Source organism: Eleutherodactylus coqui, chromosome 4 (genome assembly GCF_035609145.1).
Source record: "Eleutherodactylus coqui strain aEleCoq1 chromosome 4, aEleCoq1.hap1, whole genome shotgun sequence".
Classification (NCBI taxonomy): Eukaryota; Metazoa; Chordata; class Amphibia; order Anura; family Eleutherodactylidae; genus Eleutherodactylus; species Eleutherodactylus coqui.
The window spans coordinates 181,718,244-181,745,165 of NC_089840.1; the positions used below are offsets into that span (position 1 = coordinate 181,718,244).

Here is a 26,922-nt window from a genome sequence, read left to right on the forward strand (position 1 = left end):
AGAAACGTCACCTCTGACGCGGCGGCTCTGCACTGCGCATGCGCCGTTTGGGCGGCAGCCAGCACAAAGCAGAGCGGAGGAGACTCCAGGAGGAGGTGAGCTGCAGGGGTCACGGCTCACATCCCACTGCCAGAATTCTCGCAGCTGGATCCGACCCGGCCGTCTGCAGGAGGCCTTAGCTGTCTTCCCCCAAGCGTTAGTTCTGTCTCTGGTCTACTTAGTTTGACACTGTTTTGACTACTCAAAAATTAATAAAAATGTTGTTAACCAAATACATTGATTTTCGCTGTTCCGCTCACACTTGCTGTAAGGTCACACTGGGACATGAACACTCTGCAGTCTTACCGGCACGTGAACCGCAGAAAGGGATACTGCGGTCCACACCGCGGTAAAACACTGCGTCTTACCACGTTCACGTGAGCCGGGCCTGAGGCTGCCTACACACGGGCGAGCGCGATCTCGCCAACGGGCATTTTCACGGCAATGCAAGGCGTTTTTTTGTGAAAACCGCCTGCCATCACCTCAGTAAAGTAGCGATCCTGCGGCGCAGCTTCCAGCCGTGTCGGAGGAAGGGCAACCGTTTCCCATTGTTTTCAACAGGAGACCTCGCGTCCCACTTGCGGGCACATGGTACCCCATGCGATGTGTATGCCCGTCCCATTAACAACCCTGGACGATGCGTTACGAGGAACGTGAAAACATGCCACAGCTTTGTCGCACCGCAATGCAGGCAGAAAAAAATCCATTCAAAAAATGGGGTTTATATTCATGCGCAATTTGTGCGTCTCGCAGCGCACAATCTTGCACGATTTTCTCGGCTGTGTGAAAGCAGCCTTAATCACAATATTCCCTTTTTTTCCAAAGCACGTCATAGACACGTCTCTAGGGCATATTTTTGGCGCTGCATTTCCAACTGGAGCGCCAACATGTGCCCTGAACGTGGCATGAAGAGAGCCCTCTTCTGTCAGATGCTCCTTAGCAACCGGCCTACCAGCTGCCACATTTGTTGCCAAGTGCCGATTTGTCGCTATCACTGAAGTGCCCCAAAGGTCTATGGGGGGTACACAAAAACGCACGCGATACGGCAGGAGATGCGCACTATGCAGCGGAAGTCCGCTGAAAAAAAGAACACATGTGGAGCTCATTTAATAGCCATTTAAAAGGGGGTGTGGTTGTGCCTCATGCGCAAAGACCCTGCCACGCGATCGCAAAAAGTATAGGAAAATATTCATGAAAAAACGCCTCGCTCATAGCACAAATACGTCGCACACAACTGCGCACTTTCCGTCTGAAGGAGCCTTTGAAATTTGTAAAGCAGGTTAATTGAAGTTATGGATTTTGTTCCCCCGCGGGTGAGCCTTCCACGCGGGACGGAATTACAGCGCAGGACGCAACCGGATCTGAAGTTGTGGCATTCCACACCGCAATCTACCGGTCTAACTGCGGAGTTTACAGAACTGCAGGCGGGTTTTAAGCCATTTTTAGTTCTTATCAGAATCCGCAGGCCGCCTACGTATCTTGTTGCAGGATTTACGGCGGCTGGCGCTGCGCGGCTTATTTCATTCTGTGAGAAAAGCCCCTAGGTTACTTGAAATATCCTCATATTACTGGGCCTGCAAATGGCTTCTGTGATGTAACATGATGTTTGGCGGGCAGTTCCGCTTGAAAAAGGAAAACTTTATTACTTCACGCCCTTTTGGAGGACGCGGTATTTGGGCTGCTGCACCGGAGTATCGCCATGTTGAAGCAATGACAGGCTTGAAGGAACCCGCTTTTAGTAACAATATGACCCCTCTGTGATATTACGGCGACCACGTGACTATCCTGTCGTGTAATACACATATAATGACCAGCTGCCTCATAGCCTAGCTTTTCAGCAGGCGCGTGCACGCTGTCCCGCTCTCCTCACGCCGGGGGTTGATGCGCGGCCCCGCTCTCCTCACGCCCCGGTTGCTATGGAGACCGCTGTGCAGTGAGCAGCCGGCGCCCGGAAACATGCCAGAGGAAGCGCAGGTAACGGTGCGGTTCGGTCCGTACATGAACGGCTCTGGGACGGTGCAGCACAGTGTGTCCAGGCTGCAGGGGCTGCGAGGTAGGTAGTGCGGTGGGTGGTGGTCTGCATATGTTCTGGGGACTGTGGGTTGCACAGTGATAGCGCCCACCGGCCTGTCCCATGATGCAGCGCGCAGGAAGAAACCCAACACAAGCGCTCCAAGTTGCTGCCATGTTCACACTTGCCGTACGCCTTTTTATGGCGTTAAGCCTGCGCATACATCTTTTTAAAGCCATGACTGACAGCCAGACTCCTGCTCTAACAGAGGAGAGACCTCCGATCTGGCAGCTTAACCCTTTACATGACACAATAGCAACTGCAGCATGTCAGCAGATGACAGGGGGTCCTTTTGTTGCCCATCGACACCCCGTAGCGCGTTGGCAAGGTGACAATGGGTTCCCATGGCAGCCAGAAGCCTGACAAAGGGCTCCATGTCTGCCATGGAACTCGGCCTATTAGAATGCACTACTTAAAGGGGTTGTCCCGAGGCAGCAAGTGGGTCTATACACTTCTGCATGGCCATAATAATGCACTTTGTAATGTACATTGTGCATTAATTATGAGCCATGCAGAAGTTATAAAAAGTTTTATACTTACCTGCTCTGTTGCTGGCGTCCTCGTCTCCATGGTGCCGACTAATTTTCGCCCTCCGATGGCCAAATTAGCCGCGCTTGCGCAGTCCGGGTCTTCTCCTGTTCTCTATGGGGCTCCGTGTAGCTCCGCCCCGTCACGTGCCGATTCCAGCCAATCAGGAGGCTGGAATCGGCAATGGACCGCACAGAAGCCCTGCGGTCCATGGAGACAGAGGATCCCGGCGGCCATCTTCAGCAGGTGAGTATGAAGACGCCGGACCGCCGGGATGCAGGTAAGCGCTGTGCGGGTGTTTTTTTTAACCCCTGCATCGGGGTTGTCTCGCGCCGAACGGGGGGGGGGTTTAAAAAAAAAAAAAACCCGTTTCGGCGCGGGACAACCCCTTTAAGTAATGCAGTGTACTGTCTTAGCAATAGACCAATTCCATCTTCAAATCGCCTTCAGGGATTTAAAAATATTGTTAAAAAAAGCTCATTAAAGTTTAATATATATATATATATATCAAAAAAAAGAAACCCTCTAGTTTAAACAAAAATATGTATTTATTCCCCATAAAACACATTTTAAATGGATGAAATACAAAAAAACCAAAAAGTATCACTTAGTAGGTCTTGGTATTATTGCATCTTGACGCCATCGGAAGCTAAGTGGTTTGACAGGAGGAACGCCCCTCACACCTCCAGCTCCTGATTGGCTCAAGGCTGGAAGGTCCTAGCTGCAGCGTGCCCTGCACCCTAAGGCATTATGCACACGGCCGTGACGGGCTCCGCAAGTGGAATACCGTAGCGGAGTCCATCATGCCCCCCCCAAAGACCCCATACTTACCTCCGTATCCGCTGCGCAAAGTCCCGCATGACGCTGCGGTGCGCATGCACAGTACAGCGCATGACTCGCCGGTAGTGTCACATGACGTGGTTGGCGGGGCGCGTATTCACGCTATACTTCCGCTGTGCTACAGTGGAAGTATAGCGTGACGGGCGGCTTCCACTGACTACAATGAAAGCTCTCCACACGTACTCCTGCGGGTAATTTCATGCTGCGGTGGAATTCCACAGCATGCACATTGAGCCATTAGGTTCAATAGAACCTCATAGCTGCAGTGAAACGCCGCAGGTTTCTGATGTGTTTTATGCGGCGGAAATCTGTCTGTGGGAATCAGGCCTTAGGCTTACATTATAAGCTATAACTACTGGCATGTTACCGCTGTAACAGGGCAGCATTAACATCTAATAATGGAAGCCTAAGACGACAACTAACCGTCAGCCTTAGGCCCCCTGCACACGGGCGGAAATTCCACGGCGGGATTTCCCGCAGAATTTCCGTTTGTGGCCGCTGCCATAGGATTGCATTAGATAATGCAATCCTTGGCAGATGGCTGCGATTCGTCCCCGTGAAATCACACGATGAAAACAAATCGCGGCATGTTCTATTTCTGACAGAAATGTCCCTCCCCAGCCGACGGCTCCGCTCTGTGCATGGGCCGGCTAGCCGGCACATCAAAGAGCCGGAGAGGTGAGTGCCGCGCTGGTCCCTGCAGGGGCTCGTGTCTGGTCCCGCTGCGAGAATACCCGCAGCAGGATCCGATCCGGCCGTCTGCAGGCGGCCTAGGGCAGCCAGTAATCAATGCACACGCTGCAGCGATCACTGTGTGCAGACCCCAGCTCCCGGCTGGCTGCCACCTCAGTGCTGCGTCCCCGCAGCTGCCGCAGCCCCTGTGCTCCCTGGCAGCTGCTCCCCTGCTCACTGCCATTTTGTCGCTGGCCGTGCATGTGGTCCGCCACTGGGACGACTGGCTGCCTCCTCAGTGCTGCGCCACAGCAAGTACAGTGACAGCACTCTCCACCCCTTTCCCCCACAAGTACAGTGACAGCACTCTTCGCCCCTTTCCCCCACAAGTACAGTGACAGCACTCTCCGCCCCTTTCCCCCACAAGTACAGTGACAGCACTCTCCGCCCCTTTCCCCCACAAGTACAGTGACAGCACTCTCCACCCCTTTCCCCCACAAGTACAGTGACAGCACTCTTCGCCCCTTTCCCCCACAAGTACAGTGACAGCACTCTCCGCCCCTTTCCCCCACAAGTACAGTGACAGCACTCTCCGCCCCTTTCCCCCACAAGTACAGTGACAGCACTCTCCACCCCTTTCCCCCACAAGTACAGTGACAGCACTCTCCGCCCCTTTCCCCCACAAGTACAGTGACAGCACTCTCCGCCCCTTTCCCCCACAAGTACAGTGACAGCACTCTCCACCCCTTTCCCCCACAAGTACAGTGACAGCACTCTCCGCCCCTTTCCCCCACAAGTACAGTGACAGCACTCTCCGCCCCTTTCCCCCACAAGTACAGTGACAGCACTCTCCGCCCCTTTCCCCCACAAGTACAGTGACAGCACTCTCCGCCCCTTTCCCCCACAAGTACAGTGACAGCACTCTCCGCCCCTTTCCCCCACAAGTACAGTGACAGCACTCTCCACCCCTTTCCCCCACAAGTACAGTGACAGCACTCTCCACCCCTTTCCCCCACAAGTACAGTGACAGCACTCTCCACCCCTTTCCCCCACAAGTACAGTGACAGCACTCTCCACCCCTTTCCCCCACAAGTACAGTGACAGCACTCTCCGCCCCTTTCCCCCACAAGTACAGTGACAGCACCCCCCTGCCACACCTTCATAGTTACCGTCCCCTGCATGACAGTCACCGCTGGATGCTTCTAATCCTCGCTGCAGCTGTCCAGGAATGAATCACAATCACCTAACTGCAGCTACTGCGTATGCGCGAACTATACCAGGCTTGCCCACAGGCCGAGAAGCTCTACTGCGTATGCCAAACGAGTGGAGAAGCCGGCTGTAAGAATTTGTCGTATCCAGGGACGACAGGATAGTCAACACAGAGGGGGCTTCCCTGTAGGTAAGTATATAACTTCTGTATGGCTCATTACAATGTATATTACAAAGTGCATTGTAATGGCCAAACAGAAGTGCTGACATGCGCTTCTCACGACAGGACAACCCCTGTAACCCCTTAGCTTTTATGTTTTTTTTTTTTTTCCTATTTTCCCCTCACCCCCCTTTTAAAAATTCGTAACTCCTTTATTTATCCATCGACGCAGCTGTATGAAGGCTTCTTTTTTGCAGTACTAGTTGTATTTTTCAAAGGTACCCTATAATGTACTGAAAAACTTAAAACCTCTTAAGTGGAGAGAAATGGAAAAAACTGAAATTCCGCCATCTTTCCGTGCGTCTTGTTTCTACGGCGCTCAAACTGCAACAAGAATGACATGATAACTTTATTCTATGGATTAGGACGATGATACTGTGAGGGGTTAATTCACGTTTATGCCTTTTAAATTGATAAGTGTATTTCACAGAATACTTATGTGTTTATAATTTGCGTCTTCTTACAGCGACTCCATTTTGTATCTTTTTTTGCTTGTATTGCTTCAATCATGTATCTGTATTAATTTCACTTTTTACCTAGAAGAATGTTAGACCCAATTATAATAATGACTTCGAATCCTTATCAGCTTCCTCTCTCACATGCATTCTTTCCCTTGAGAGAGTTCACTCCTTTCTCGCAGAAGCGTCCAGGAATGTTTTGTTTTGTTACAGGTGTCACCGGACATTGATATATATTGTTTATGTAGGAGACTTCTCTAAAAGATGTGTAATGCTAATTAAAATTTGCAGATGTTATGTGGCCTTGGGCATGCACAATAATCAAATCAATACGTCAGCAAACCTTTCCTATATCATCTGTAAATTCTTTGAATAAACTCACTTCACTCTGGCAATCTCATCCTGCATGTGGTTGTCCATTTGTGTCGTCTATGGGTACCCATATCTAAAGACTAATTTGGAAGCAGGCAGCATCCGCTCAACGGTCACAGTTTGACCCCCGACAATACTAAACTTACATATTTTTTTTGCTGTACTACTCATATTTTTTTTCAAAGATATATATATATTTTTTAATGAATTTCTGCCACCATCTTCTGTGCATAATAGCTTTTTTATTTTTCCGTCGACCTAGTTGTGCGATAGCTCATTTTTTTGCGGGACGGCCTGTAGTTTGTGTTGGTACCATTTTTGGAATACATATGACTTTTTGATCGCTTTTTATTTTACTTTTTCTTGGAAACAGGGTGACCAAAAAAAGTGTGTTTCTGTCGTTATTTTTACTGACGTTCATTGTTTGGGTAAAAAATTGTTATTTTGGTTGATTGAACTTTTACGGACGCAGCGATATAAAATATGTAGCATTGATTTATTTAGATTCTTTTATTGTGATTATGGCAAAAGTTTTTTTTTTTGTTTTTTTTTTAATAATTAGTAAAACTTTATTGCTCTTATTTTTCCTTTTTTTGTCCCAGATGGGACAACAACTTGCAATGCTTTGATCGCTCCTGCAGTTTGATGTAATGCCGTGACATTACATCATACTGCAATCTGACAGGAATTCTATCGAGCAACCCCACGGGGATGGCTTGATAGGCATTCTGTCATGACAGCCCTGGGGCCTTTCAGAAGGCCCCCAGCTTCAATGTCACCTGCATGGCTCCCTGCGATCTCAACGCGGGTGGACCGTATGGGACCCCAGAAAATTGTTCGGGGGATTTAAATGCCACTGTCAGAATTGACTGTGGCATTTAAAGGGTTAACAGTCCCGATGAGCCTCGCGGTTTATGGGGGCTGTTGCCTGTATGAAACACCTTGCGACCTCACTCTATACACGTCCTGCAGTGGTAGGACGTAAAAACACGAGGGGGCTGTCACTAATGGGTTATGGGGGGTCTCGCTGTTGCCTCTGTCTGTAGCCACCACCTGTAAAAGTTGCATCGCACTGCGCGAAAACCACGTTTTTGTACGATGCAACAGAAAGGAAGGCTCCATAGGGAAAACTGGACTTCAAAACAAAGCAAATTTCAGCAAAATTTAGCAACCCGCATTTTTTTTCTCGCAATGTAGCAGCCTACAAAACATCACTAATGTGAAGGAACCCATTAGAAAGCATGGGCTCCACATACGTGCAATTGGTAGCGCTGTCGCATCGCAAGAAAATCACACGATTTTGTTGCCCGTGTGAAATCGGCCTAAGGCTGCCTGCCCGTGAGCGTTGCGATATCCTGCGGCAGAGCCCCCTCCGGGGAGCAGGAGCCAGCTGATGGATCTCCGAGGTGAGCCTATCTAACAGGCTGACCGTGGAGAATCGCCGCAATTCGCAGCATGCTGGGATTTGCCGGCCGCGAGTGTAGAATCGCTTGCTTTTACAGGATAAAAAAAAAAGGATGTCCCCAATGATATGACGTCCTGGGGGACACAGATGTTTAAAAAATAGTTTTACAAATATAAGTTAAAAATGACAGCATAAAAGAAGAATATGTATTTCATAAAAAAAATGACCCACCGCCAACTCCAACCAAAACCGTCGCCATATGCTCTCTGTAATCCGAAACTATACAAATTATATATGAAAACATCCGAAACAAAAGGAGGAACCCGCTCCTGTACTACATTTTGATTTGCTCTCTGATTTGTAAAGTGATGCAGAGTATTTTGGCGCTATGTAAATAAAGATTATTTTACAGGTGAATGAGGCCCCCTGTCCACGGCAGTGTATTCACCGGCGGTAAATGGAAGGCAAATCACGCCAGCCGACGTTTCCCATAGCATTGCTATGGAAAGCACCGGCACCTGTCCGCGAGCGGAGAATCCTTGCGATTCTCTGCTCGCGGCGGGCAATTCGCAGCATGCTGCGAATTGCCCTGATTCTCTGCGGTCAGCCTATCTATCAGATAGAGCTGACCGGCAGAGATTCGGCGGCGGCGGCTCAGCCGCGGGATACCGCATCGCCGGTGGACAGCCGGCCTAATGGTTCATATCTTATCTATTTTATAACATTTTCTGTATCTACTTTCATGTATGATACACTTGGATGCGCCTTAAATTCCCTACAAGAGTACACCATGTGTAGAAACACCCCACAAGACCCTGTAATCCTTACTCATGCCTGCAAGTGGAAGATTTTGTGGATTTTGATGAATGCTGAAATGGTAGTAATTTTTAATTGAAGGGAAATGGAAACCCAGATAAAGATGTATCCAAAGGAACCTGAATCATCAATAGTAGAGAAGTGATTGGAAGATAGTGGTTTATGAACTTCACTGACTTCAATATACTGCCTATACACCTGCTGCCAGAGGTGGGAAGACCATGTAAAATTAATTACTGCATATTGTGCATGGGGAATATCCTTTTTTTTTTTTTTTTTTTTCTTCAAATCCCCCTAAAAAATTATATGTACCCCCAAATCATGCCTTTAAAAAATACAACTTGTTCCACAAAAAAGCCCTCTTACGGATAGGTCAATGGAAAAATGTAAAAGTTACAGCTCCTGGAATGCAACGATAAAATAAAAGGGCATAAAATGGACCTGCCAATAAGGGGTTAAAATTGAGAACCAACCCTAAGCTGGAAACAAATTGAGAGATCGCCTAGCCCTATTCTCGAAGCACATGATTAGATGTTATAAAAGAAAGAGACTTATTTTCAAGAGACTCCTTGTTTCTGTCCCTCTTTAGTACATAACCTGCAGACTCCCGACAGACCATCAGCATAGTGATGAAGATGAAATATCTATTCAGGATTCCACTCAGTTAAAAAGAACTTTCTCCCTGTATATATATTTAATTACAAGTTAAATAAGTATTCTGTGGTCGGTCTCAGAAGGGATTATATTAACGGTTACCATAATAATGCAACGAGTGCAAAATAAAATCACTTAATTGATTGTTACATGTAATGTGAAACTACGTATTAGCTAAACCTACACAATACATGGGGAAGCACAGGCAAGTTATCTTAAGTAGTGCTTAAAGTATTGATTCTAGAACGTAAGTGGTTGTGTCCAAGTGTACGGCTTCCTACTTGTTAATATGTGCAGTAATGTATATATCATATGTCTTTATACATATAGCCTTCTTGAGTACTCCTCCAACTATGGAAATTTACAATTACAGCCCTCCTACTCACCAGCCACTTCCCAACTGCCCACAAGTAATTTCCTTCCTATAGCTCTGTGCCTAATGGCCATTGTCCTGCCTGGGGGCTCTGAAAGTCTTAATCATGCATAGCAATGTCCTATATGGTAAACTAGCTGATATATCCGGTTTCACCCAAGTTAATTTGATACAGGTGTTTAGGTGTTCAAACGGAAAATTTTATGAAAGTCAAGGTTACTTTATAGGAACCGAGGAATAAAATATGGATACACATAGAGGAACGTTTGATTCTCCTCAGGCTGCATATACTGATGTCCCTCTGCAGAATGTGCCACCTGTTCCACTCTCCCATTTAGGACCCAAACAATCTTCGGGCCAAATTTCACGCTTGTAGGACACCGGGAAGTTACATTACATAGGGGTGCACTTACTTTTGAAATTAGCATTGAATAATCGACTTGTGACCCCTTTACTTTTCCTATTTAGAACCTAAAGAATAGTCCTGCTGTTAAGAAAATTGTAGATCAATGTATCAGTTAATTGTTCTTCTATTAAATTGTAGACTGGAAGGATATAGCATAATGCTAGTATAAGCAGCGAAGGGGTTAAACAAAACTTTTTCTATACCAGTGCCTGGTAGACAGACAGCAGATAAGTCTCCCAGACTCCCCACCCCCACCCCCCTTGCATTCCTTTTCATTGAACTCATAACTGTTTCATTGTATGTTATAGTTACACCTTAGAATGTGTAACTTATGTTAATCATTTTAGTAATACCCTATCATGTATTCTTATTAATCTTGGAGGTATATACTTTTCCTGTGATGTCATTTATGGTATATAAACACCTGAATAAATTAGAAATCATCTGATACCGCAATAAGGCTGGTGTGATATGTATTTCTCCTGGGTCCCAGACTTCTACATGAAATCTGGCAGTGTCTTCTCTTTGATAAACACATTAATTCTCCCTACACATGCCAAATGTCATATTTGTACGACACCGGGAAGTTGGAGAATTAGATTAGGTACATTACATAAGGGTGCCAATACTTTGGTACTTAACAATTTGTGACCCCCCCCCCCCTTTACTTTTCCTATTTAGGACCTAAAAAAATTTAATGTTTGTACGACACTGGGAAGTTAGAGAATTAGATTAGGTAAATTACACCTTGATGCCAATACTTTTGCAATTAGCATTGAATAATTTAGTCATGACCCCGTTATGTTTCCTATGTAGGACCTAAAGAATGTTTGTGCCAAATTTCACGCTTGTGTGACACTGGGAAGTTACATTACATAGGGTTGCACCTACTTTTGCAATCAGCATTAAATAATGTGACCCTTTTACTTTTCCTATTTAGGACCTAAAGAAGGCTCCTGCCAAATTTCATGTTTGTACGACACTGGGAAGTTACATTACATAGGGGTGTCAATACTTTTGCACTTAGCATTGAATACTCAATATGTGACCCCTTTATTTTTCCTATTTTGGACCTAAAGAATGGTCCTGCCAAATTTCATGTGTGATGGGCGATCACCTACAGTGGCACAAATTAGGAAAACAAAAATATAAAAAAGATTACAGTCACCAAGGCCAACATCTAGAGCAGTCGCTCAGCCTACTCACTCGCTAAGATCCTGGCTGTTAAAGACGACCCTAGAATGCATAGTGTTAAAGTAATTTGACTGGGAACTGCTAAGGGAGTTCACCTCATTATCTGGATGGTTTCAAATTGAAGTGATGGGTGAGGAAACGCTTTGCTGGCCAGGAGACAAGTAATACGCAGATATAGTAGTAGCGTATAACCAAGTCTGACCAGAGATAGCCAGCCCCATTTATTTTTAACAACATGTAAGAAACGTGTAAATGTTAAGGCACATTTACACGCAAAGATAATCTTTCAAGCGACTGAAAGATTAGGTGATCTATTTGCATAGTGCATGGCCATTAAAACGTAATCATAATTTGCATGTAAAAGAGCCTCATGAAGCTGTTTGCAGAGCCCAGCTGTGCACACACCTGCATTGTTCTGCTATGGCTGATAGCAGATTACAATATTATCTGCTGCCTCCCGTGGAGATATAAGCGAGCAATCTACTGAGAGTTACATGTGTTTACTTTTACCTCTCAGTAGATGAGGTAAGTTGACCTTAAAATCATCATTCAAGCAAACTGCACGATGCCTGCATTTACATGTAACGATTATCGCTCATATTCGGTTGTTTGACCAAATTTTGAGCAATAATATTAAGCATGTAAATGGGCCTCACATGCTTCCAATCACATGACGGTGCTTGGGTATTGGCCACCAATCAGAATAACAAAACATAAGTAAAATACGCATACATTATCTGGTAATATATACACTCGTTATTCGTGAAGACCTCATCACGATTGGATGTTTAACATTTGCAGATTACACTAGAAAATGGTCTTTCATTTTTTGCGCCACATTTCCCATGTGTTTTTAGACACTTTCGATCAGTTTTTCTGGCTTGCCCAAAAAAGGGGCATGGCCTAAATTGCGCCAAAATTTTGGCAAATTTTTGGCATGAAGTACACCAACTAATAGGTGGTCTAAACTTAAAGTAAGCAGTCTTCATGTGACAGATTTACAATTCAGCAGAGCCACTTCAATACTGTCTAACATTTGGATAGCATTAGTAAATGATGCTAACAGTGTCTTAGTGCCGGTGGCATCAGGACTTCGTGTTTAGACTTCCTCTATATATTTCTCCGCTGGGGCAGAGCTTCCAGGACAATTCGTAATAATACATGTAAATAAAGGCTCATGTTTACGACCGTATTTTCACCAGATATTACACATGCTTTGAATGGCCGTGAATGGAGTCCGTGGACGTTCATTGATCCATGCACATGTGCGTGTAGACAATGCGCATCAATGCGCATGAAAAAAAAATTGCAGCATGCTCTAACTCTGTGTGTACCACGCTTCGTGCACCCTATACATTTGTATCAGCTGCGTATGAAACGCTGACCATGCATAATACACTGTGTATGGGTAATGCTTTTTATATGCAACCCCAGCTGTGAAATAAATTGGGGAAATAAAAAAAAAACAGTCACCCTGCGCATGTGTGTATAATACGCGGCCATGCGCAATTCACTCGCAGTCATACTTTCACGCTTATACGACACCGGGAAGTTACATAGGGTTGCACATAATTAGCATTCAGTAATGTGACCCCCTTTACTTTTCCTATTTAGGACTTAAAGAATGCTCGTGCCGAATTTCATGTTTGTACGACATCGGGAAGTTACATTACATAGGGGTGTCAGTACTATGTCAATACAATACAAAACAAACACCATAACCGCAATGGAAAACCTGTCAAAATCCACCATGAGTGCAGATTTTGATGCGTTTTGTTTCTTATTGAGTGTCCGCAGCAGACTTCACCATTTCAATTGATTATTATATGCAATCTAATAGGCACGTTTTCTTTTAATGTAGCAAAGGTTTCTGGAGATGTATGGAAAATTCCTGCTGAGACACAGTCTGCACAATTTACTGCACAAGTGATACTAAAAATTCTGCAATCATAATTTCACAGTTTGCAACCACTTTGAAGAGCTAATTAAACAACGAGGAGGGGACACATGCCAATGTTACAAAGGGACAAAGAGTAATTAGGCAAATTAGAAAGCCATGTTTACTTTTTTCCATTTTTAATGTCATTATTATTGATGATTAGCAACAGGTATTTTTTATTTATTTGCTTAACACTTTAGAAGGCCGGGTTTACTGAGGGCCATTTTACTGTGTTTTTATAGTGCAGTGATATGGGAACCTTTTAGAGACCAGGTGCCCAAACTAAAACCCACTTATTTATCGCAAAGTGCCAACACGTCAGGGTGGAGGGGGAGCTTATCACAACGTATGATTCATTATAAATGGGACAGGGCTATTTCAAAATAGTAAGGGAAGAACGACCTGTGTGTTTTGTTTTTTTTTCCTATTTGGAGCTTTGAAGTACCATTGGTGCGGATTTTAACTGGAAATCAGACGCATATTCAGCGTATTGTGGCGCCGCTCCTCACCTCCTCCGAAGGCTTCCCACTGTCAGTGCTCCAAGGCTTCTGGTTCCCAGTGGCCTGTAATGGCCACACCTGACCGACATCCACTGACCAGCGGCGCCGCACATAATCAGGCCGCTGGGTCCGGAGTCGGGGAGCGCTGACAGCTGGAAGCCTTCGGAGGAGGTGAGTGTGGATGCTGCATAGTTTGAAATCGGATGCGAATACATGGCTGATTTCTAGTCAAAATCTACACCAATAGTACGGATTTTGACTGTTTTTTGGATGTAGAGATATTGCGTAATTTGCCGTGGAAATTTTCACTGCGGACATTTATACAGCATTTCTGCCACAACTTGAGGTATACTGCCATGTGCAGAGTGGCCCCAGTAGTAATAGTGTCCCCTATATCAGGCCAGTAGTAAGTGACCCCCCCCCACATTGGCCTCAGTAGTAATAATACCCCCACAGATGCCTCAGTAGTAAGTGTCCTGCTATATTGGCCCCAGTAGTAATAGTGTCCCCTATATCAGGCCAGTAGTAAGTGACCCCCCACATTGGCCTCAGTAGTAATAATACCCCCACAGATGCCTCAGTAGTAATAGTGTCCTGCTATATTAGCCTCAGTAGTAATAGTGATCCCCATAGTGGCCTCAGTAGTAATAGTGACCCCCACAGTAGTAATAGTGACACCCATAATGGCCTCAGTAGTGATAGTGTCCCGCTATATTGGCCGCTGGTAGGGTCTTGATGCCACCACACAGGGTTCTATGGTATGGCCTTCAGCATCAGGATACAGTGTGCAGGATTCAGAGAGCCAACTGGTGAGTAAGGCCGCCTGCAGACGGGCAGAAATTCCGCGACGGAATTTCCGCCCTTGGAAGCTGCCATAGGATTGCGTTAGCAAACGCAATCCTAGGCAGACGGCTGCTGTTTGTCCGCGCGAAATCTCGCACAGCAAACAAACCGCAGCATGTTCTATTTCTGTGCGGGGCTCTCACTCACCGGCCGCCGGCTCCGGTCTGAGCATGCGCCGGCAGTCGGGACAGGAAAGATCCGGAGCTGCCGGACGCGGGTGAGTACGCGGTGCTCTCTGCAGGCGTCTGATTTAGTTTGTGTTGGCATTTAGATTGGAAATGCTGTCACCTCTCCTCATCTTCTCTTAAAACTTAGTGTTGTGCTATTCCTTTGGCTATGACTATAGACCCAGCATGGTAGGGTTGCATTGGGGAAGGGGGAATTAATTTTGTGTACCAGCCCCGGTTCTCAGGTCTACCTAATCCGCCATCCGTTATTCTATATTACAAGGTCAGTATAAAGAATGTTTGAAATCCTATCCCATTTTGAGCAGTGGCTGAACCGTAAGCCAAATGTTTTACATTTAGGTCTAAAAGGATTGCTTTTAAAGTCTGCGTCAACTTGACAAGTATCCAAGATATGCTTTAAACAAATGGATTATAAATTGATTACTTCCGAACGCAGTAAGTGTGGATATTACATTGACTTGACTATGCAAGACTTTAAAGCAGATCTGTCAGCTAAAGATGCTGCCCTATGTACAGGCAGAGTATTACAGCAAACGGTCTTTACCCCTAGTAGCTAAAATAACACAAAAACGAATATGGTGTTTGTTTACTAGGAGGAATGAAAGAATACACCAGACATATAGTATGAGCCTGGCGTACTCCCCTCAGAGTTGTGACTGACATGTATACATAACAGGCTATCAACCACTTGAGGGCGGGCAGACTGGATCCAGCATACAGGAGGCCCGCTGCGGATTCTGGCTTTGAGCCCAATCGGCGACCCTGCGGATCTGTTTTCTCTGTATTGCGAATGACCACAACAGCTCACCAGCGGTCATGTGCAGTACAGGGTTTGGGGGGTTTTTTTGTTTGTATTTCCCGTGCCAATGCTTAGTAATGACGCAGGTACCTGCAGCTCAAACGCAATGTTAACTACGTATGGGATGTGGGTCGGACAGACTCCATTGACCTCAATGAGTGCCGTCCACGGCAAAATAGAGCATGCTGTGATTTTTGTTATGCTCACGCAATTTGTATCTGTGAGTGTGAACGAAAATGCATGTTTTTCATTGCCCACGTTTTACCACGGATCACCCACGTGGACAGCAATCGCAGAATCCGCAATTCAAATCCACTCATGTGAGCCGACCTGAGAGAGGCAGGAGAATGCTCTGCTCATGAATACTGGACCATGGATTCAGCAACTACTGGGCGTGTTTACAAGGGAAAATGTGACAATATACTATCCTGGTAAAAAATTGGACCAGAAAACTGTCTCACATGCTCTGTGTCACATTAACTATGTGTGTTAGGCTTTTTTGGACACTTTTTCTTATTTTGCTTTACGAAACTTAAAAAACCAAAACCATGAGGTAAGACCAAAATTGTGTAAAAATTCACCATGTGCCAAAAAATGCGCCAAAAATGTGTACTGTTTTTGTCGTAAACTAAGTCAATTAAAGGGGTTCTGACACAAATAATGTTTTTATGCTTTAGCAGCCATCGTTCCCTGGTCTGCCTAATGGACACAGGGAACCCATGGTTTAATGGCTGCTAAAGCATAAAAAGATAATACTTACCTGTTCTTCTGTTGTTGTTGACATCGGGGGGGTCATCTCCCAGCAGGCGCTGTTTCTCCTCTTCTGTCTGCACGAGCCGCGCCACTCCGGGATCGCGCGCATGTGCAGTGGAGAGGTGCCCTCTGACAGGAGTCAGGACGGGCTGCGTCTCCACTGTGCATGCGCAGCACTCCGGCGTTCAGCAGGATGGACGGGCCGCCCACAGCAAGCACTGTGCGGTCCGTCCGTTCACCTCGGAAGTGCCTGACGGACGGACCAGAGCAGGAAGCGGTCTTTTTGACCGCTCCTGCTCTGCTTTAAAGGCACAGAAGAAGATGCCGGCTGGAGGGGACATGCCTGGCGATCGGGTCAGGTGAGTACAATTTTTTTTTTTTTTTATGTCAGAACCCCTTTAATGGTGGTATAAAGTTAGACTAGCCGGCTTAAAATTCAAAATGTGTATCATTCAGCAAAGCTACTGTAACAAATCTGATGCCTTTAAGACTGTCTAAAGATCCCTGTTTTCTATGTACATGTTGTTGCAGTTTTCGCTTTATGCATTGTAAAGGGTGACATCAGCAGAGACAAAAAAAATTGCCAAGCTGCAGATTTGAAATCTAAACCGCATGTTAATTTCTGAGTGGATATTTTCCTGTAGCGCGTGGATACAGTTTAAGATCTGATCCTCTCCACCACTACTCTAATGCAAAACTGGATCGAAAATCTGCAGCATTTCTGTTATGAGCGGAACATAACCTTAAAGTTCTTGCATAAGACGTCTCCACTCTCGTAAAGGCAACACAGTACACTGAACTGTCAGGATTAGACGTTGGGCCACTGTACAAATACACAGGTTTGGCTTGTTAGGGCGACACCTGAGGTAACCCAATCCTCACCCCCTTTTTTTTTTAAACTTTGTCTTTATTAAACAGGTTTGGACAAGCATTTAACATTACAGTAGTTTTGCGTGTTCTCTTTTTCGTATCAATCTTAGTTGTCCCAGCCTGCATTTTTTATATTATTTATGTAAAACATAACAAAATAAAACAAAACATTGAATCAGACAGGTTACATACATTAAATCAAACCTTTGACCCATTTTGACCACGGATATTTTTGGTCTACTGACCTGTATGTTGAGGATCTTCAAAGTTTTCGGAGGCCCCGCAGGCTATGGCACGATCTGTGTATCACCCTAAATCGGTGTATCTCCTATTGCTACCTGTTCCTGGAACCAGCAAGTGTAATAGAAGCAGTTTCTTAGTTTGTCTTTTACCCTTTGTGGTAGTAATTGAATGAAGCTCCCCCAGGTTTCAAAGAAGGTTTGTACCTTCTTTTCTTTGAAAAGTGAGGTTTCCGCCCAATCCATTTGGAACAGGAACGCTAGCTTGTCCAGGAACAGTCTGAATGGAGGCCCTGTTGGTTGTATCCATGTTTGTAAGATGGCTTTTAATCCCGCTGCCGCTATGAAATGCAGTAGTTTTCTAACGCCTCTCGAGCAGTGGTAGATTTCAGGGTCTAAGTAGCCAAATATTGCCCATGTTGGTTCTTGTGGGCAGAAGTTCGTCAGGTGTGTTTTTGTGTACTCTCCTATTCGTGTCCAGAAGTCCTGTATTGAGGGGCATGTCCATAGGTTGTGGTATAAGTTCGCATATGGCGCCTGGCATTTGAGGCAGTTTGGGGTGTCGTAAGTTCCTATGTGAAATCCCCTACTTGGGGTTATGTATGATCTATGGGCAATTTGCAGTCTCCTCTCCAGAAATCTGTCCGATGGTAAGTATCTGTGTGCCGAGGTCAAGGACTTCATTATCAATGTGGGTGTGAAATTAGGGTTGTCCCTGGCCCACTTACCAACCCCCGGGTCAGTGTCATCTTGCTCCCTCATATTTCTTATTGTCCTGTACAACTTGGAGATCATTCCCTGTGGGCCTGTTTTCCTAGCCGTCCATGTGTCGTTTGTTTGTGCCCAGTCGGATTCTCGAAGTCGTGGTATGAGTTCTGTGATGTAGTGTCTGACTTGTAGGTATAAAAATAGCGGGATTTGGATCTCAGGGTATTTTTGTTTCATTTCGTCATATGTTAGGATTCGTTTTTCCCCTGTGTGCAGCAGTCTGTCTATTGTATGTATTCCTTTGGCCTCCCATTCTGCAAATATATTGTGGGGATTACCATCTTGAAAGTTGGGGTTGTTCATTATCGACAGGTATGGCGATATTTGTGGTGATGTTTGGTTATCTTTGCGCAATTTATTCCATGTTTTCCAGGCCGTTAATATCAGGGGGTTCTTTTTGATTTTTCCTGGGAGTTCCGCATATGGGCAGTGGAGGATGTTCTGGAGTCGTGTTGGGCCGGCCATTTCTTGTTCGAGTGGTTTATTTGTGAAGTGTGACTTGGAATGAATCCAGTCATGGATGATTCGTGCCTGTGCTGCTAGGTTGTAGTCTCGTATGTTTGGTGGATTGGTTCCTCCATTCTCCCTGTGTTTATGTAGTATTTTGAGAGCGATATGTGGTCTTTTCCCTCCCCATATGAATTTTCTGTACAAATAGTTTATTTTCTTTATGTCTTTTAGTTTTAAGAGTATGGGTAGTGAGTGTAGGATGTATAATAGACGTGGAAATTCTATCATTTTTAATAAGCTTACCTTTCCCAGAAAAGAAATCGTGCAGTTTTTCCACGTACTTAGGGTCGCTTCTAGTTTTTTAATATGGGGTTCTATGTTTGTGTTGTATAATTTGGAGGGGTTTCTTGTGATTTGTACTCCCAAGTATTGTATTGCATGTTTTTCCCACTTAAATGGGTACTGCGTTGCCCATGGGGGTTTGGCCTGTCCCCTAAGAAGTAAGGCTTCTGGTTTGTCTAGGTTTAGAGTGTAGCCCGAAGGTTTGCCGATTTTTTTTTTTTTTTTTTTTTTTTTCCCCCAACGTCCTGTAATAGGGGTGTTAGTGTTTCCCTAGGGTTGTCTATCACCAGTAGAAGATCGTCTGCAAATGCTTCTACTTTTATCTTTGTCCCTCCGCAGGTGGCTCCTGTAAATAGTGTTTGTGTCAGGTACCTAAGTAGTGGGTCTATTGATAGATTAAATAACAGTGGTGAAAGGGGGCAGCCCTGTCTGGCCCCTCTAAGTCTATGTTGGGGGTATTAAGGCCGTTAACTGTGAGAGTCGTGGTGGCGCTTGTGTGTGTGTGTTGTGTCTATATAGTTCATAAAGATCTGTCCAAAACCCCTTTTTTCCAGCAGTCTGTTTAAGTATGGCCAGGCCATTTTATCAAAAGCTTTTTCTGCGTCCAGACTCAGCAGCATCGTGGTCTTGCTCTCCGGGTTTTGTGCTATGACCGTCGCCGCTATGGCGGCTCTGATGTTTTTCAAAGCACTTCTCCCTTGTGTGAAGCCTTTCTGTGCTGGGTCTAGTATGGACGGGAGGATTAGCTGGAGTCTGTCGGCTAGTATTTTGGACAGAAATTTGTAATCGCAGTTTAACAGCGCTATTGGTCTATAGGATTTTGGGTCTGTCTGGTCTTTGCCCGGTTTGGGGAGTAGTATCGTTCTTGATATTCCGAAGTCTTCCGCTTGTGTGTCGTTTTTGTATATTTTGTTGTAAAGTTGGGTCAGTACTTGTACCATATCTGTTATTAGTATTTTATAATATTCCGTCGAGAATCCGTCGGGGCCTGGCGTTTTTCCCCATGGTGCCCTCGAGATCGCCCCTCTTACTTCTTCCTCCCATATGTCGGCGTATAGTAAGGATGTTTGTTCTTCTGTTAGTTTCGGTAGGTTCACCGATTCTAGGAAACTGTTTGTCTTGCATGTTTGTTGGTTCTGCCCTGTATAGGTTTTCAAAGTATTCGTATAATATTTGAGTCACTTCTTCCTGTTTTGTTGTGAGATTATCTCCATTAGCGTGTTTTAATGCCAATATTGGTTTGTGTGGTTGTTCTTGTTTAGCCAGGTTGGCCAGCAAGTGACCTGTCTTGTTACCCCACCTGTAGAACTTGAATCCTCACTCTTTATCCCCACCAATCAGGATGGATACTCTGCTGCAGGGCCCCCAGCCTATTACTCTGGCAGTAGACCCAGTAATGTGGAAACTGATGCGACTATAGATCAAGGTGTAATACCTGATGGTGTGAACAAGAGCGTAGTCAGACAGTTCAGGTCTGGGCAGGCAGCACAACATCCAAACAAGAGGTCAGGTCACACAGAAAAGGTTCAGCACACAATAGCAAAAGATCAGGGCAGCCAGCTGACAGAAGTGTGGTCGTTATAAGAGCCGGGGTCAGGAGCAGAGACGGGAACGTAGTCAGAAATAGTCGATATTAGTGTAGTATGTCTACACCGGACGTATGGGTTGGCTGGGCTGATTTAGAGGTTATGCCCAGTTTCACGCCTTGGTGGAGACATACTACAGTATAGCTGGCTCGCTCACAGAGCAGGCAGCAGGTAGGAGAAGTGGCTGGGGTAGATTTCACTCCCCTCTCTCCCCCACCCCTTTCCATTCACTTTAGTAGCGGACATTCACTGCTGAACGGCTGCTGTTTACACTGAACGATCATTGTTCAGGATTTTATGCAGCTTAAAACGGCTCCTCCCTACAGCAGCTGTTCAGTACTGAATTGCTGCTGCTAAAGTAATGGAGAGGGATGGCGGGAGAGCAAGGAGCGAAATCTCCAGCTGCACCGCCTACCTACAGCACCAGTTCAGTACTTTGAGTATTACCTGTAGGTCAGCTCGGCCAACCCATACTTCCGGTGGTGACATACTGCACTAATACCGAAATAGCCATAGTTGAGAATCAGTTGAATAAGCAGGACCGAAAAAACCACAAACAGAGCCACTTTTCATAGGGGAAGAATGCCTGATAAAGCCAGGGATGGCAGACGACTGGCAGGGGAGGAATTTTTTAGGGGTGTGCTGACCTTTTAAGAGCATGGTCACATGTGTGCGCCCTTCACACTGCTGTCAGTGAGTGAGCAGATGCTGGATCAGGGTGTGAGGAGAGAAGACTTTGATGTAAGATGTGGTCACAAATCGTAACAAGAAGCAATGCAGAATCAGACCTAAAACTGACTTTGAGCTCATTTTTGCAGAAGGAAGCCATTTACATGACGCATATATTTCATGGTTCACAAAAGCCATTGGACATTGATTCCAATTGCACATTTCCAGTGGCTTCTAAGATGGTCATGCTACATCCAAGTATGCGTCCATTTAAGTTTTAGCTTTTGCCTAATTTGTTTCTCAATTGCAAATTTCGGATACTTCGGTAAAGTCTGTATGTAAATTAATACATTCATTTTATTACCCATAAGGCAGCAGTTTTGTTTATTTTTAAAATCTCTTTTTTTTTTAGCTGTTCTGCTCTCAGGTGGACACAAAGTTTTCTTGGAAGAAATACTAGATCGGGACACTGTGGAACTTATGGTTAACGGAGAGATTGTATTTCAGTGTAACATCAAGGAACTTGACTTCGGTAAGAATAGAAATCTATTTTTTTACAAGTAATGCTTTACCAACATGTTAGTAAGAGCAAATCTGGTACAAACTGACTGCATGTTTTCTCTACATTCATTTACATTCATACAACCTTATTTTTGTATCCTAGCAGATTGCCTTTTATGTTGCAGTGTGCCTTGTAAAACCATATTCCTTAGAATGGTTTCACATCTGTGTCAGAACTTCTGTTTTGAGGTTCGGTCACTGATCCGGCTGCAAATGCCAGAAGAAAAAGTGCTGCATGCAGCGCTTTTTCTTCTGTCCAAAAGCCAGGCAGCTGGGCGAAAAGCGGGCGGACCCCATTGACTATAATATTCAGTTCCGCCCAGAGATGGAACCATTCAGCCGCGGGGATTCCCCTTTCCTGCTTCCCGAGCAGAGCAGGAAAGTGGAATTCCCAATGCAGATGTGAAAGCAGCCTTATTCTATGTAGCTGGAAGGTTTTGGCATAAAAATCTGTTAATGATATTTACAGTGATAGACTAGTGTTGGCTTTTTATAAAGATAACAAAGCTGTTCACTCACTATGGACAAGTTATATGCGCTGTTCAAAGGGGTGTTCCAGGAGTCGTACATATTGTTGACTGAGCTGCTCAATTGCCCTGTGACCAATGAATGTGACGTCACGGGCCAGTGAAAAGGCCATGGCACTTGCTTGAGCACCACTTACCCCTCAATCAGCTGATTGCTGTGGGTGCCAAGAGTCGGCCTGCCACCAATCTGATATTGATGTCATTAATATCTAAGCCGCGGGAAACTCTTTTAGCCAGTATAATTTAGAACACTAAGGGTGCGTTCAAACCTGACAGATTCTTGTGTGGGTACGCACCAAAATCCATATCCCTATTTGCAGTATGGATTTTAGTGTGGAGCTGCACCAAAATCTGCATCAAAATCTGTATTTGGTGTGGATTTTGACGTGACTTTCTCAGTTATGGAAAATTTGCGGCAAATCTGCAACATGTGAACGCATCCTAAAGGGGTTGTGTCATTAAAAGAAAGAAAATCTTAAAGGCTTGCCATGTGATGAAATAGAACAAGACCACATACTCGCCTGTCTTCAACCCTCAAAGTCACAGCAGAACGGCTTCCACTTCCCTGTCCCGCACACTGCTGGAAGTCGGGTGACCACTGTGGCCAATTAGAGGCTGCAGCGTCACCATGCCCAACTCCTGGCATCATGGTGCCCAGGATGTGAGCGCTCATTCTACAGAAGGAGAAGCTGCAAATTCTGACTGGCTGTAGTGGTCACCTGACTTCCAGGGAATTTGGTAGTGGGAGCTACTCAGCTGTGCCCTGGGGGGGGTGGGGGACAGGTGGGTATGCTGTCGTTTTTTTTGTTTTTTTTTAATTTTATCGCATGTCCAGCTTTAAAATTTTTCTTCTTTTAATGACACAACCCCTTTCAGTGATTCTTCTTTATTATAGGTACATATCTTAATAAACCATAGCATGGATTCATTCAACAGACTTGATCTGTAGACCTCTTAATTAGCCAACAAACCTTTTACTGTATGTCCCATATAGCCACAAGCATTCCATTCCTTGTTTATGGCACTAAACAAGGAATGGAATGATAGTTTCTTCATCTTTTTTCGGTGCCATTGGGAATCCCTTTCCAAGAAAGCCTTGTTAATATCTTTCCCCAATGGCCTTAATGCTACTTTAATACTCCTACTGTTTCGAGTTCCAGTGTTCTATGTCATTCTTCCACGTCTTTTCATTGGAAGCCCCTATTGGGTGACTGTGTTCTACATCCTGCTAGTCCACTTTCATTTACCAATTCTTATCTTCAACTTCCTTATATTCTGTTTGTTAACGCCTCTGGTCAATATTGTTAAAGTGTTCTTTTGGGTGACGCGTCAACGGAAATCTCTCAATATCTGCATTTGCCAATGGAGAACACTCACAAAACAAATGGGTGGGTACAATGGAGTCTGATATAACCTCTCACAGACCCCTTTATTTATAATAAAAGATAAAGAGCGCAATATTATGTGTATCCAATCGCATGACCACCAATCAGAATACAGAATAATATGTAAAAGATAAACTAGGTATGCATACATTACTGTAGAAAACTTATCTGGAAGCTCCAGTTTAGGTTAGTAAAGATTTTCCTAACATACATCAGCGCAGCATTCTAAGAGAAGACACACTATGCTAAAAACAAAACTTTAGTTGTCACACCATTGACCCCTAGTTACCACAAAGCCTTAGCAATTATTTTTAACTCTACCGTGTTTCCCCCAAAAATAAGTCCTAGGCTGATTTTTCAGGATTTTCGAGGAGGCTTGAAATATAAGGCCTCATGTCCACTAGCTAAATGGAATTGCGGATTTTGCCCATAGGGAATCATTGGCCATCCGCGGTCCATTAAGGCCGGCTTCCCACAGCCGTGATGGGCTCCGCTGCGAAAACTTACCTCTGGATCCGGCGTCTTCCATCCCGCATGACGCTTTGGCGCACATGCGCAATAGAGCGCGTGACGCGCCGCAGCGTTATGTGACGCGCCGGTCGCGTCATATGACACGCCCACAGCGTCGCATGACGTGCCGGACGCGTCATATGACGCGGTGGGCGGGGAAGCGGTTTCACGCTATCTTCCGCTGTGCTACAGCGGAAGATAGCGTGATGGACGGCTTCCATTGACTGCAATGGAAGCCGTCCGCGCGTACACCCGCGGCAAATAAAGCATGCCGCGGGTGAGGTCGGGTGATTTCACGGTGTGGAATTACGCAATGGAATTACGCGGTGGATTTTCGCCGCGTAATGGAAATCCGGCCGTGGGAAGGAGCCCTTAATTGATTCTTGCACCCGTGTATGGCATTTTAAAAGAATTGCGTTTTTTACGTGTGGGATAAAAAAAACGCGGCATGCTCCATTTTGCCGTGGATCGGCAACATTGCTATCACATTGATAGCAATGTGTGCGGATATCTGCATGCAAAAAAAAGAAACATTTAAGGCGAATCCGCGACGGATTCTGTGCGGATTGTATTTTTCAAGTGCACATGAGGCCTGAGCCCTACCCCAAAAATGAGCCCTAGTTGCATTACATTGAAAAAAAATAGGAATACATTACCTAGCACACTCGGTCCAGGTCCTTCCCTGCTACTCTCCAGATCTCTGGCGTTGTTCCTGTAGTCCTCAGCCGCACACACAAGATCACTTTCTGGTTATGGCAAATATAAATACTGCCTCCACGAAGTGATGTCTTTGATTGGTCCTTCAACCGCTGCATTAATTGGTTCTTTGAGCACTGCTCAGCCAATCACAGTGATTGCTTCGAGGAGGTGGGATTTATGAATTGGCTGAGCAGCCTCTTAGTCAATTCATAAATCTCACCTCCACAACAGAATGACTGTGATTGGCTGAGCTGCAGCGCTCAGAGAACCAATCAATGCAATGCTCAAGGAACCAATCACAGTTATCGCGTTGTGGAGGCAGGATTTACAAATCTCGTAACCAGGAAATGACCCTGTGTGGACGACCGAGGGCTGCGGGATCTGCGCCAGTCTCTGCAAAGAAGCGGGAAGGACCTTGGATCGACCCTGCTAGGGAAGTAAAATAAGACCTTCCCGAAAATAAGCCGTAACACCTCTTTTGGGGCAAAAATTAATATAAGACACTGTCTTATTATCCAGAAACACAATATGTGTATGGTTAATGAAGATACAAAAATAAATATATGTTATCATTTTACCCACTTTTGTTTCATTTAATACTATTCTAGCAGAATCTACTTACAACACATAATCTTTTTAACTGGTGTATGCATTGGGACCTCATCCAACTATGGGACTATGAGAGGTCATTCATTCCCTGAACCTCATTAAAAATGCGTCAAGTCATGCTGTTCAGTCTACTTAGATGTGCCATAAGCGTGAGTGTAAGATATTGCTAATGGTTTCTGAGTTTTTGTCCACAGAAGTGCATACACTGGACATAACTTTATCACCAGAAAAGTCCTTTTATCACCATATAAACAATGCAATGACCTGAACCTACATGAAATCCTCTCCTCTTCTTTTTAACTTCGTTTTATATAGCATGGATCATGTACAGAGCAAGAAAAGGATTCATTAAAATACGTGGCATATTAATTAAATAATATTACCCTGTACAATAGCTAGACGTTGATATAAATTTCAATTTACATCTTACTGCAATATCTCAAGTTTGTAACTGCAATAAACTTCTTATAACATAAAACAACTTATGCTGGTTGTATTATTCACAGTCGGATAAAAGGAGAAAAAGAATAAGAGATTATTCAAGAGTTAAGGTAGAGTTTGCATTAAGCCAGGAGTCCCAAATCTGCTGAAATTTCCCCGGGCAGCCTCTATTTTGATAGATGGTTTTTTTTCGTAAGGAATTACGGTATTAACCATTGGGGTCCAATGTGACACGGAGGGCAATTCAGCAGCCATCCATTGCATGGCCACTGCTAAAAATATCACTTCTAAGGAAAATACGCACATATTTAGGCCAGTGTTCTTCATCTAATAAACCGAACAAGATAATTTTGGGATCTAGGTTTATGCTGAGGGGAGATGATAGAAGTGGGTTTATAAAGGCAATGATATTAGACCAAAGTCGTTGATAAGTTGGTATGTGATGTCTGTGTCATGGAGGAGTAAAAGAGGCCGTCACATCAGAGCTTCCTGCTTCAGTACTAATTCTTGGGTTTTCCTTCACTCCAATAACCTCACAAACATGCAAGATTACTGGAATGTTATTCTGTACCTGGTAGCTCACTGTTCTAGCTGAAAGAAGGAGGCACGAGCGGGGAGCTGAAGGGGACAGCGGAGCAGCTCAGCAGCCGAAGCAGGTGCGGGGGCAGGAGAGACCAGAGAGACCGGAGCGCAGCAGCCGGTGCCAAGAGGCCACCAGGAGTTCAGCGGAGCAGCTGAGACAGGAGGGCAGAGTGAGCGGCCGTCGGGACAGCGGGTGACATCACCAGGAGGAGTGGAGGAGTGGAGGAGCTGATAAGTATATTCTGTGTGTGTTTGTGAGCTAAGTGTGTGTCTTCTGTGTATCTGGTTAGTTGTGTGTGTGTGTGTGTGTGTGTGTGTGTGTGTGTGTGTGTGTGTCTAGGTGTTTGTGAGGGGGGGTATAAAAAAATTTTTTTTGTGACTGGTTGCACATAAGTGTCAGCGGGT

The 26,922-nt window shown here is 45.1% G+C and overlaps 1 protein-coding gene across 1 annotated transcript in view; it reads left to right on the forward strand.

Moving 5' to 3' along the window:
* The first annotated feature begins 1,937 nt into the window (after positions 1 to 1,937).
* C4H10orf53 (chromosome 4 C10orf53 homolog) overlaps positions 1,938 to 26,922 on the forward strand; it is a 36,496-nt gene continuing 11,511 nt past the window's right edge. The window contains exons 1-2 of the mRNA XM_066600417.1: positions 1,938 to 2,092; positions 21,616 to 21,735. Coding sequence (XP_066456514.1) covers positions 1,996 to 2,092; positions 21,616 to 21,735 — 217 coding nt within the window. The 5' untranslated portion in view covers positions 1,938 to 1,995. The remainder of the gene's footprint in view (positions 2,093 to 21,615; positions 21,736 to 26,922) is intronic.